Raw genomic sequence first — 13,526 nt, forward strand, 5'->3', positions numbered from 1 at the left:
GTTCCACCAGGTGTTTGCTAATTGCTGCTGGCTAGTCTGAAGGAGCTCTGTGAGGCAGAAGCTTGGAAGCTCCAGCTCCTGAGGAGGAGCTTTGTCCTTGAAGGCAGGGCTAGGTTAACACAGATGTTTGGACAGCTGAATGGTTGCCATGGGAGATTCAGGGATTTCGTAAACACTCATGAAAGAATCAAAGCAACACTCCAGGTGTGTTTTTGATGAGGGCTATCATTATAACATGATGTAAAGCTCCAAAAAGTATATTTTCCACAATACTGCCCTTATAATAGAAACTCTCTTTCTGAGACCAATGTGGTCAATCTCTGACTCTGAAAGTTTGTCCAAAGTCAGTGACTATGGTCACCAACACTGACCACAGTCACAAATGTGCAGCTATGGTTCAAACACTGACCACTTTCTAGGCATGATCAGAACTTCTGTTTCCCTCTGAATTCGGAGGAGTGGTGTGATTTCAGAAAGCACGCAGCAGAGCGTAGGGAGCAGGGAAATTGAAAGCAGGCTTTGTTTATAAAAGGGGGCTGGAGCAGAGAGACGAGATCTGATGGATTCTTGACTGAGATGAAAACAAGAGTTTACAATGGTGCTACAGACAGTCAGCTGGAGCCCAGATGGTTGTTGAAACACAACCAAATACACACAGGCACGCTAGATGTATACATGCATATTCATAAACAGACAGAGAGAGGAAGGAGCATAAATGGTGCCTGAAAGTGCAGCTTTATGCTGAGCCGGTTGGCTCAGTGAGCCCATAACAGAGAGCAACAGGGTGCATGTGTTCCTGTGTTCCTGTGTCTGGACGGAATCTACAGACCATAGCCAGCACCCACAGAGCCAAACCATGGTTACACCACAAAAAAAAGAGAAAAAAAAAAAAAAGAAAGAAAAAATCCCTTTAACCGTTTTCAGACGCCTCTGAGCCAAAATCAGCCGAACCTAGAAAAAAATCGCCATCCTGTTAAAGAATTCATGCTTTTGGAAAGTTTTATAGCCCTTTATATAAGAGCACAAACTGAAAAACACACAACCACAGCTGAGATCAGAGACGAAAACAAAGGAGAGCAGGAGGGACCTATGAATGAGAACCAAACAGTTCGTAAAGAAGCCGAGACCACTTTCAAAAAGAGCTGACTTCATTGAGCAGAGCAGCAAAGGAGCATGGGAAATCAGTTTGAATGATGTGAATCCAGAACATGAGGAGATGATTATATTCAATTTTAATTTTATTTTGTCAGACAGCAGAAAGCCAATTCAGTTTTTGTCACAGATTAGTTTAATTAATTACTGTCTGTCTCTTCCTACATACAGTTTGAACGGTCAGGAACGTAGCTGAGTAGGTGGTCCCTAAAATGATTATATGTACTGGTAAGTTTTGAAAATCATTTATCTTGTGACACTAATCAGTTCCTTCAGGCAGCTGTGATGTCAAATATTAATCCAAATTCACTCATCATTCGCAAATTTTGCGCAAACTTGCAATTTTCATCTGTCATGACAACTTTTTTGTAAATCTGACCAATCACCGTAACATTTTCTGTAGTTCCCTATTTTCTGACCAATCACAGAAACTCAGCTGAATTTTGACCAATCCCCTTCACCCCCTTCTAATTTAACTTCCTGTTTCACAACATCTCTTGAAAACCTGTGAGATGAAAGCATGAGTGACGCTAAAGAGCAAATTAATCTTTATAACATTAATCTGAGATGTTCTGAAGGATTTGCTTCTACTGTGTCTTCAGTTCATATTAACCTGAATGAGACAATATGGAATTATTCTTTTGCACTTTGACCTCTCCTCAAGACAGCATTTGATTTGTATCAAGCTGCTATTTCAAGAAGAATTCTGAAAATGTTCACTGTAAACATGAACCATGCTTAAATTCTGTATTTTTGGGGAAGGTTATGTGCAGCAATTTCACCTTTTTTGAAAGACGGTGAAAATAAGACTTTAAAAGAATTCATAACTTTGACAAATCAGTAGTTTTAGGCAACAACAATCACAAAAAACCATCATGACATCCTGGAGGGACTGAGTAAGCCTAACTGTTACTCAGCTCCGAGCCTTTATGGAGAACAGTGAAGCCAAGCAAAACAACTCAATTGGGACTGAATGGTTCATGAAAAAAAACAACCATGAATGGTTTACTGGTCAAGGTTTGGGACACAATGAGCTCTGTAATGTGATGCATTTCGGCACCATAGTGAGAGCAGAGCAGCAGGCAGGCCGGTCATGGGAATGCTGAGCAGTAAACACAAAGTGGCCTCAGCAGCAGCCTGCTTCAGTATGCTGTCTGCCAGCGTTCCAGATGCTCTAGTACCGATGTGTGTCTTCAAACAGATTTCCTCTCCTGTTGCTTTTTATGTTGCACTGAAATGTCTCAGAGCTTTAAACACGTGTTAAATCAGACAAAGATAACCTGAGTAAATCCAAAATTTAGTTCAAAAATGCTGAATTCTCTTAAGAAGAACTGAAGCTATCCCAGCCAGCTTAGCCCTGTGCTTCTAGCTGAACAGTTTTAATTCAGTCACACTGTGCAGAACAGCATGTCCGAGGTCATGGGACAGCATTTACATCAGATTTAATTCCAGACTTTGACTAGGCCAATCCATAACCTCCATTTTAGTTTTTGAGCCATTCACAGGTTGATTTGGGCTTCAGATTGCTGATGTCCTTTTTCTGAAATGCTGTGTTGGTTTTGCACCGTCTATGCATATAACAGGATGCACAACTGAAAGAGTTCCTCTTTTGTCTCGCCAGTTAACAGAATATTTTCCTAACATATAATTTTTTTGGAGAATATGAAATAAGCATTTTTGTTCTTTTTGGTCTGCAGAAATCTTCAGCCTTGGAACCCTTCTATGACTCATAAACATGAACCTTAGCAGAAGCAGTGAGGCCTGCAGAGCTGTAGTTATTCTGAGTTTCTTTGTGTAGAATCATACCTTCAATATGAGACTCCTGTCTGTGCTTGGGTCCATTTCTTACACAAAGTATCACACAGACAGAGTGTGTTTTTTTCTTTTTCACAGAGGTTCTAGTTGGATAACTTTGTTTCTTTAATAAATGAGGTCATCATTTGAAAACAGCTTTTGTTTGTTGCCATGGTTATCTTTATCTTTTTATCTGACATAAATGTTGAAGATTTCAAAACTAACTTTTCTGTGTGAAGTAGAAGAAATCTGTTAGGGGAAAGCTGCAATAGGTAACATTTATAAAAGTATTTATTTATTTTATATATGTGTTCAAACTGTCCCTGTATGTCCTTGACAGAACGGAGCTCCTCTGCCTCCTCCCTGTGGTCCTCCGGCTCAGAAACAACCAGAAACAATCATAAGGTCACGGCACAGTGACAGTTTGAACAAATATGTAAAACAAATAAATATATTTCTGTAAAAGTGACCTACTGCGGCTGTAACAATAGTAAGAAAGAGCTGAATGAGACTGTGACCATGTGCAAACACATGTGGTACACATGTGGTTTATGCTAGCAGCAATGCATCCAACGTGTTGTCTCATCTATCAAAACATCCCTGCAAAACTGTTCAACAGCCTGTTAGAAAAATAAGCAGGACCTCCCAGTTACTGTTGTTTACAGAGCAGAACAAAACCAAAAACCACAAGCCTGGAACTAGGAACCAAACAGAACTGTGGTTTTTATGGCCAACTTTGCATTTCTATGAGTTTTACCCTCAATCTTTAACTAAACTCGATCACATGACAGACAGCTGAATTACTTTATCAGTTGTTGTTTCTGTGCGATAAAACACAAGAGGCTCTGACCTGTGTCTGTGTCTTCTGTGGCTGGTCTGGACTGGACCTGAACCAGCAGCAGCACCAGGACGCACGTAAGCAGGAAGCAGTGCCGGGAATCCATCACATTCGACTGCATCAACTCACTGGGACTTTTGCGCTGCAGAGAGAAGAAAGAGACGATGAAATTAGACTCACAATGTGATTAAATGTTCCTACTTCCTTCAGATTTTTCCAATCTTGAGGCGCATTGGGGTTTTGAAAAACATTAGGAACTCCCTTCGGTTTATGGAACAATGAAAATCTCATTTAGGTTGAGCAACACATGGAGCTCTTCTGATTCTTTCAAGAAATGCACAGATACGCAGAGTCAATTCCCAGTAAAGCCATTAAAACCAGAAGGTCTGGTTTTACTTGACCAGCTGGTTCTGGTCAAGTATAAACTAATTCTGCATCAGCTGGTCATTTAATTTAAGTGTGAATGTTTAATGTCATTATTTATCTGGAGGAACTGTGACCACAGTCAGTGGTTTTTGTCACTATGGAGAAAAAGTTAGTTATAATTTAGTCAGTTAGAGTTTATCTGTTTGGTGTCAGTCACCGTAAAAGCTGCCTGGACCCAGTGGACTTATGGGACACAAACACATCAATAACATCCTTCACATATAAAGTGTCCTCTGTGGAAGAGCTTCTGAAACATATTGATCTAACTAAAACACACAATCCTTAAATAAACACTGCAGTTTGTCTTCATCACCAAAATAAAATAATCTGAATAAACATCAATAACTTTACCAAACAATTATTTCACTAAATATCTCTGTTATAGAAGTCCCAACAGAAAATGTATGTGAATCTGTGATCCGACATTTTAATAAACCTGTTCCATAATCCCATCATATCTCCAATATATCTGACGGTTACATCCATATAAGGCCGGTTTAGAATGTTTCTGGTCAGACTTAGGAAATAGCTCAGGACCCTGTACTGGACTTTCTCCCTACAGGGTTGGTGACAATAGCCCCAGACTCTAGAACTGGACAGACAAGATCTGTCCAGGTTTATAATCCAGGTCACAACAGAATTTTACTTCATTTATATCCTAATTCTTCACCCGCTGAATCTAACTGGATTTTTATTCATTCTTCAAATTTAAGATGTTCATCTACAATAAATCCCAAATATTGATGTTTTTAAAATCAATAAGCAAAATAATAGGCCCAAATCAAAAGGTAAATGTCAGTGTGTGACTCAGCTTTCAAAAATGAACTTCAGTTTTATCACAATTTGTCTTTAGCCTCATTTTGTTACACCAAAAATAAACAGCACTTAGCAGTTTCTGAAGATCAGGTTCATTCTCAGTACTCAGCACAGTGTCATCTGCATGCAGTCACATACAGACCTTCATATCACCCACAATGTAAAAAATACATCTCTAATTTATGGTGAAATACCAGAAGCTGTGTTTGCCAGAATTTTACCATCTATATTTTACCATATTTTGTCATATTTAGTGAGATTTACTCTCACTCCCACATCCACTTCTTTACCGTTACCAGATAATTTATGTATAATGCAAAGAGTAGGAGACAGGACATCACATTGTTTAACACCTTATGTGAGCCAGCCTGTCCTGAAGTCATTCACATGAACACAAAAATCCATACATGTATTAATAATTAACTAAACTGAATGAAAATGAAATGGAGTTGAATATTTGAAAATTTGACGGGTAGAAATGGATTATTACTGGATTTTTTTGGGCTCTCTTAGTCAAAATGACAGACGATGAAAAGTCCAGATCAACCTGAGGTCTCAGCATACATCTGAACCAACAGCAGAATGATTTGATAAGGGAAAAAAATGCATTCTGGGATGTCCAGAGTCCAGAACTAAATCTAACAGGAAACTCTGTTGAGGTCACCTCTTCAGATGACCTTCATAATCTAAAAGATTATGAGACCCGGGAGTTTCTGTTCTGGCTGGCAAGTGGAGAGTCCTACAGGATATATTGAGACAAGACGTCATGTTGCTCGGCTCTCCACGATGTTTTTTAAGGAGCCACTTTTCCTCAGGATGTCATTCTGGCATTTATGTTTTCAAAATAAATTGTGAAAAATTCTAAAAAAAAAATTCTAAACACAAACAGATATGTGTTTTTTTTTTTACTTTATTACTTTGACAGATGTCATTTCAGCGTCATGAAACAAATCCCAGCCTCCACAGATTTTGTTCAGACCTGAAGAAATCCCAGAAGGAAACAGACAGAGAGTGAAGAAAGCTGTTTACGCCGTGAACAGAGCTGGTAGAGGCTGCAGAAGGGGGACAGTAAATGACATTCATCATCTTATGAGGCTCATAAACAAAATGAGGACTGTTTGGCCGCCCTCACCCGAGCGTCTCATTACAGCGTCTGTGCCCGGCGCGCTGCTGCGTGCATGCAGAGCACATGCATGTGGTTGAGGGTGGAGTGTGATGAGCAGAGCAGCGGAGGATGCCAGCTTCATGCAGACATAATTAATGCGCTCAACACACACATACACACAGACAGACGCCTGTTTAATTACTGTTGAGTCTTTGTTGTTTTATACAGAAGATTCACAAGTGATCAGGCACCACAGCAGACGCCTTCATTCACATATTCAGTAAATGCAACTTGCTGCACCCAAATGAAAGCTGGAGCTGTTTGGATAAAACTCCATGCTAACTAGAACACTACTGTTGTTGTCGCCTGTTTTACATCCCTTGTTAGTTACTTAGTTAATGCCAGGAATAAACCCAATTATTTTTCACTTCTGTACAGAACTTGTGCTCACTGTTGCTTTCCACATGGTTAAAAGAAATCTTTATTGCCATAGCAGAAAGAGCAAAGAGTCAGGGAGAAGACACTATACAACCACACTATAAAAAACAAAACAACTGGTAAACGTACTGTAGAAATGCAAAGGAATTTTCCGTTATGATTTTAACAAGGTTATTTTCTATAATTTGTCCTTTACACTTTGCATCATGGGAACAAGAATCTTTAGACAACGTTAGTAGCTCTTGCTAAACAAAACCAGGAGCATCAACCATTTGGAGCTAGATTTAAGAGTTGGATTAACCTTTTTGGCACATTTTTGGTAATATAAAATAAATTAAAAATTTGTTTCTGAGTAAAATATTTTGAAATACTAGTAGTTAGTTGACTTTGGGAGACTCATGCCAGGAAGAATATTATAGAAAACCTATTTTCTAATCTTATTCTAACAGAGGTTTATGGCTCTAGTTTTGGTCTTTACTTCATGGGTCACTCACTTTTCCACAGAACCCATTTTTTTGTTTTTAGTTTCAGTTTTACTCAAAAAACAGAAGAGCTCAACATATCATTTTAAAATGCTATGTATGCTCGTGGTTATAAAAGTAAGACGCGGTAACCGCAGCATTTGTTTTTCAAACTCCAAACACCATCCGCCGTCGTCTCATGATGAGTTACACTTGCTAGCTAGACTTTATTTGATCACCTTAAGAACAATATTTGCCACGTAACTCTCAAAAATAAGAGGACTGTGTTATGGCAAAAAATAAATAAATAAATAAAACTGTTAAACTGTGACCACAACTTTTTCAAAAAGCTGCTGCAAAATCAGTAATTTTATGTCACATAAATCATAAAGAAACATTGAAGCATCCTGGAGGGACCGATTAGCTATACCAGCAGAAGAAGATTAAATAAAAGGTCCTGTTAAAAAATGCCGGATCTTGGTAGTGTATTAAAACCTAGATGATGATAAATCATTTCATTCTTTTTTTGCACCTTTTACATTACCAATAACTTGAACATCCCAGCTTAAAACAAGCTTCAGTGTTTTATAGAAACATTTAAAAAACCCAGTCCAAATAAAAGCCAGCAGATCTGGTTGATATTTTTCAAGCTCCACCTTTGACCAAAAAGCCACGGTCCTCCGCATTCTACAGCATCAGAGGGATTTAAATTTAAAGCAACACACATATTACCAAGAACTGGATGTCCTTCCAAAACTGACAAAAAGGTACAGGAAGTGTGTAACACACACACACACACCCACCCTACCCCACATCATGTTTGGGATGTGGAGCAGAGTGGCAAGATGGAGGCGTTTCCTCACGATAAAAACATCCAAACCCCATTAAGCTTGACAGACTGTTATTTTGAAGTAAAAAGGGAAGTAGCTCCCACATTATACTGATGTATGGCAATCTTGGAGGAAAACGTGTTTGGAGCTGAAATATTCTGAAGACTGGGGTTGGGTTCTGTTTATAGAACAATGGTTTCTACATGCTTTCCAGTTCAGACTTCTATAGCTTTCAAGTCTCTAATGGGATTTTCTGCTGGTTTTATTGACATTCTAGTACCTAACATTTGCCTTGTTGAGTTTTATTGTTTTTTATAAAGCAACAACTGAAACACTGATAGAGATGGCTTGTGGTTTTGGTATTGGACATCTGAACCAATGTGGATTAATTCAAAACTTGAATTAATCCACTTTCATGTTAAGCCTTCTCCTGGATTACATAGAGATCATTCAAATCCTAGTTTATGAACAGAGATGATTAGATGCTTTTTGGTAATCTAAATCAAATTCAGTTCATGAACCTTTGGTCCAATAGTTCAAATCTAAACATAGATGTATTTGTGGGTAAAAACAAGCTCATTAAAATGGATGTGATCTTTGAGTGTGTTAACTGAAAAAGCCTAATTGATTGATGAGCTGGACAGAAACTCGAGCCTAGATGAGGCAAACTAAAGATAGTCATAATATTCTTTTAAATCAATGTAAAAAGTTCATATTTCACATTATGGAAAAGTTGGAAAAGTTTGATAAGCATGTATGCTGCACAGCGCAACACTTCACAATAAGACATTGCGTTGTGTTTGTATTATACAGGACTGCAAATCTCCAGGAGAATGAATACCTTTGCACTGTATTAACGCTTCGATTTCCTGTGTGTCAGACCAAGCACAGTGACACAGCTGTCAGAGCTGCTGCCTCGGAGCCAGAAGGTCCTGGGTTGAAATGTGGGCCGGGCCGAGGCCGTTCTGGTGGACCTGATCCAACTTTCCAGACAAGAGCTGGAGCGGAACGAAGCAATTGGACTGAAAAGAACTTCCCCGGCTGCACAGCGCAACAAAAACCGGCATGGAAAACCTTCTGAGGACTCAGGAGCATTACACAGGCCTAAAAATCTGATGGAGGTAAACAGAAGTCTGACCCAGTTGGTGTGTGTAGGTCCTTGTGTTTTCTCATCTGGGTCTTAAAAGTCTATGTCCTGGTCTAACTCAGTCTGAGCTGGAGTCCTCACCTACACACCAGATTCTGCAGCCGGCTGGCAGCTCCTCACAGCTCTCATACTAACATACCAGCTGCTCATGACTCCCATCCATCCAGGCTGGAAAATATACACACAAGTGCCAAACAGGAAGTGAGGCAGAAGGCTGTAAACCTTCCACAGACTTTGTTTAAACCATCACAGAGAAGAGAGCAAGTCAAGTTTAAAGGGGAAAATGGTCCAGGTTTGTTTTGCTTCAGACCCAAAATTCTTGAGGGTTTTAGAGGAAAAGTGACTCACCTGTATCATACAAACTCCACATATTACAGTTCAGCATGAAAAGTGATGATTTACCATCCTGAAATATGGTGTTGGCTTTAAAAAAATCTGTTATATTTACCTATGTTTAGGAACAAAGCCAGTGTTATAAATAATCAGCTGCAGTTCTGCAGCAGTAAAGCAGGACTGTTCAAAATGTTGGAACATGGACCAAAAAAAGCAACAAAAAAAAACATTTAAATTTTTTTTTTCCTGCTCAACAATAAACTAAGCATGAAATATTTTGATTAAACAAAGAAAGTAGATTTCTCTTTGTAGGAAAGGAATTTGTAAATCATTGTAGATCCAAAATTCAAAAGGTTTTCACGTTTTCACGAAGAAAAGGCAAAACTTATATTCATTTATTTTAAGATTTAGTCCACTCTCAGCAACAAAAGCAATATTTAGATCAGTCTTTATTTAGAAAGTTTTAACATAATTAAAACCAGATTTTGGAGCTCTAAAGTCTGCTTCAGTGTAGAAATCAATGAATAGATGTGATCCAGTCTACCAAGAAATTAAAGGGAAAGCAGAATGTTTGGCTATTAAAGGGGAAGTATTATGTAAAATCTGCTTTTTTGAGTTTTACACAATATTATAATGTTATTTCATCATCAAAAATTTACCTGGAGCGTTGCCTTGATACTTTCATGCATATTTAAGAAATCCTTTAATCTCCATGGCAACCATTCAGCTGTGCAAAACACCTGGGTGAACCTAACCCCGCCTTCGAGATGCAGCTCCTCCTTTGTGCTGCAGCTATAAGCTTCTGAGCTTCTGCCTCACAGAGCAGCCCTTCCCAGTGACTGCCCCACTCAGCTCCTTCAGACTAGCCAGCAGTAATTAGCAAACACCTGCTGGAACTGTGGATCTGGTGAGTTCAGAGCAACGCAGCTAAAAATGTTACTAAAGGGTTAATAGAGGAGCCATGTTGTGATGACTTCCTGAAGGCAGAGCTTCAGAAAGAGCAGGAGTTTTTAAAGAGACAGAGACCCAATTTAAAGACGTTAAATTATAAAGTCCATTTTTAAAGTAATATTTGATAAATACAGCATCTTACCTTCAGCAGAAACTGAAGGTAAGATAATTACTTGATTGTGCTATAAAATTGCACAAGATGCCTGCAGAATACATGATACTGCTCCTGTAAAAGACAAATACTTTGTGTTACATCTAACATTTTTGTAAGAACATTTTAATTTTTGGGTCATTGTTTTGTTCTAATTGGAAAAAAAATGTTTCCATGTGCATCAACCACCTTCACTGCTGGGATAAATTTAAGTCATTCAGGGGCCGCACAAAATCAGTCATGGAACGACAAATGGCCCCTGGCCCGCACTTTGGACACCTCTGTTCTAGAGTCAAATATAACATATCAAAATATTCATGTTAAATAAGAAGAACACGACAGTAACATTACCACAATGCTTCACATGTTTAACAGATTGACACAAAGTAGCAGAGCAGGGAAGGGGAAGGAGCTTAATAATAAACAAAAATAAAAACCTAAAGAGTGTGGAAGACATTTGTAGCCATCTCCCTTTACTCTGATGCTAGAAAAAAAATCCAGTGCAACTCAATACCTGGCCAAGGCATGGCTGACCAAGTAGAGCATTTCCTTACAGAAGCAGCTGTGGTAACCATGGTAACCATGGAGGAGCTGCAGAGATTCACAGCTCTTTGAAGCCAGCTCACAGACGCACATCTGAGCTTTATGGGACAAACTTCAGCAGAATAAGAGCAACAAGGAAGATATGGTTGAAAAAACAAGCAAGAATACAGCTAAGGAAACGCAGAAGAAATATAATGGAGGCAGCATCATGCTGCGGGTGGGATTTTCTGATTTTCTGATTGGAGGTGATGAGACGGATGATAGAAAAGCTGCTGGAGGAAGCCAAAGAACAGAGCCTGGGGCAGATCTGTCACTTCCAGCAGGACAACACAAACACAGAGCCAGGGCTGCAGTGGAAGAGTTCAGATCAAAACATAAACAACTGCTGAAATGGCATAATCAAAGTCCAGACATAAACCCAACTGAGTCTGTCACAATACAGGTCTCCATCCAATCTGACTGAGCTGCTCTGAAAAGAGGACTGACCAACTGTCAGTTTGATGTGTGAAGCTGATGGAGTCATTCCAGGGAAGACTTGAGCTGCAGTGGAGCTGGGTTTTATCCTGATTTATAAAAATATATTTATATACATGGAAAAGCAAAGCATGCACACTTTGCACTTCAGGATTCTGCACTACTTTGTTGATCTGTAAGATAAAATCCAAGAGAGCACACAAAGGTCTCTGAATATGAATAGAGATGATTATTTCATATGTAATACAGCTTCATTACCGCCTCTTCCATTTGTACTGCGGGACGTTTACTGAAACGAATCTGTCGGTTTTGAGCTGATAAAGTTATTCAGTGAACATCTGGACACTTTTCTGCTCCAGTGGCTCAGATCCATCCGCTCCACCGCGGCCCGCCTGCAGCTGGCAGTCAGAACCCACTGAGGTCCAAAGATCTCCGGACTGACAGAGGAAGTGATCCGGTCCGGCGAGGCAGACCTACCTGTACGACACGGTCCAGTTGGCAGGATCCGGAGCCCAACACCGAGTTCGTCCGTCCGTACAACCATGAAGTATGAACTTTCCAGAACTACTGCGAAAGTCCTGCGGCGGTCCGGACTGGCTTTATGACCTCCAGCTGGCGGTAAATCCCGGCGGGGTGAGTCCGAGCCAGCCGCTCTTCTTCCTCTGGAGAAAAACGTGGGAAAGGCGCCACCGGTAGACGAGTTGTCTCAATAAATAATGGAACCCAGAAGAGACGCCCACAGTGGGAGTTTCCTCTGGTCAGAGCCCCCCACCCCGCCTCCTAACACACACACACACACGCACACACACACACACACACATCTCCATTATTTTTACCGGGGCCTCCCTCCCAGGAGCCCCTCGCTTCGGGTTTCCTGCTGTTGTGGGGACACACATTGTGTGTTTCTTCAGCGACTTCATAAGATTTAGCGACATATGAGGACAGCGACTCCCATTCCACCCAACACACACAAACACACAATACTCAGGTACACAGAGCAGAGTGTAAGAACTGAGACTATATTCCTAAAATATTTCAACATTTGTTCCAATTTCAATGACTTGTTGAAGAACAAAAAGAAAAAAAACCCTGACATAACCTAGATTATTATTATTATTATTATTATTATTATTATTATTATTATTATTATTATTATTATTATTATTATTACATCTGTGGCTCACTTTGAATTTGATAATTTGTAAAAACAAATCATCTGTAACTTTTTGCTACTAAACCACAGCTAAATCTACAGGGTCACCTGAAGAGAACTGTGCACCAGATCCTTACATTGTCAGATCTGGAGATTTTTGTTCTTTACAAGACAGAGTGAGCAAGGCATTGTGCTGCAGTGCTGAAATAAGCAGGAGGCAAAGACAATTTAAAGCTAAAATCCAGTCAAATGTGTCAACAAAGTTTTAGTTTAACTAAGATCCAACTTCCTGATGGTTGTGTTGTCTTGCAATCGATTCCAGATTCCTCCTGTCAGATGTCAACGTGCCCTTGAGCAAAGCACTTGAACCCAAGGTTATGATGGATCTGCAGATCGGTGTATTAATGTGTCCATGAACGGATGAATATGGCTGTAGTGTCACATGCTTTGAGTGGGCTGGAACAGCTCCATTTAAATTTCTCAGATTAAACTTATGCTCTTAAAGATTTATTTAAACCTTTTTTTTGTTTTCAAAATAAATCAACAAAAAACTTAAATCAAAAAAAAAAAAAAAACTTTTTTATATATAAATTAAATGAACTAGATTTTAGCTTTTATTTAAGAAAAACTGTTTAAGAACTACTGCATAAATAGTATTTTGTGATGGATTGTTTTGGATTGGAAAAAAAAGAAAAAAGCTCATTTAAATTATTTATTCTTCTCATTTTCCTCAAAGTTGAAACAAAAAGTCTAGATGTATAATGATGCTGATGTTTGGAGGAGACGAGGTTTAACCCAGAGAGCAGATCCAGCCTGGTGGAGGCTGCATGATGCTGGGGGTCACTAGTGGTACATTTGAATTACAGAATGGAAATAGAATTAAAAAAAATGCAGACTTCCACAGCATTAGGTGT

At 39.3% G+C, this 13,526-nt stretch overlaps 1 protein-coding gene across 2 annotated transcripts in view; it reads right to left on the bottom strand.

The window, feature by feature from the left end:
* Positions 1–12,163, bottom strand: part of LOC106947031 (fibroblast growth factor receptor 1-A-like) — a 33,273-nt gene extending 21,110 nt beyond the window's left edge. For both annotated transcript variants that reach the window (XM_015031802.1, XM_015031801.1), the window contains exons 1-2: positions 11,937–12,163; positions 3,797–3,926 (exon numbers count right to left, since the gene is read on the bottom strand). In XM_015031802.1, coding sequence (XP_014887288.1) covers positions 3,797–3,905 — 109 coding nt within the window. In that variant the 5' untranslated portion in view covers positions 3,906–3,926; positions 11,937–12,163. The remainder of the gene's footprint in view (positions 1–3,796; positions 3,927–11,936) is intronic.
* Between the last annotated feature and the right edge of the window lie 1,363 nt (positions 12,164–13,526).

The sequence above is a fragment of the Poecilia latipinna genome, unplaced genomic scaffold (assembly GCF_001443285.1).
Source record: "Poecilia latipinna isolate Pla-1442-1.1 unplaced genomic scaffold, P_latipinna-1.0 Scaffold218, whole genome shotgun sequence".
In the NCBI taxonomy this organism is placed as follows: Eukaryota; Metazoa; Chordata; class Actinopteri; order Cyprinodontiformes; family Poeciliidae; genus Poecilia; species Poecilia latipinna.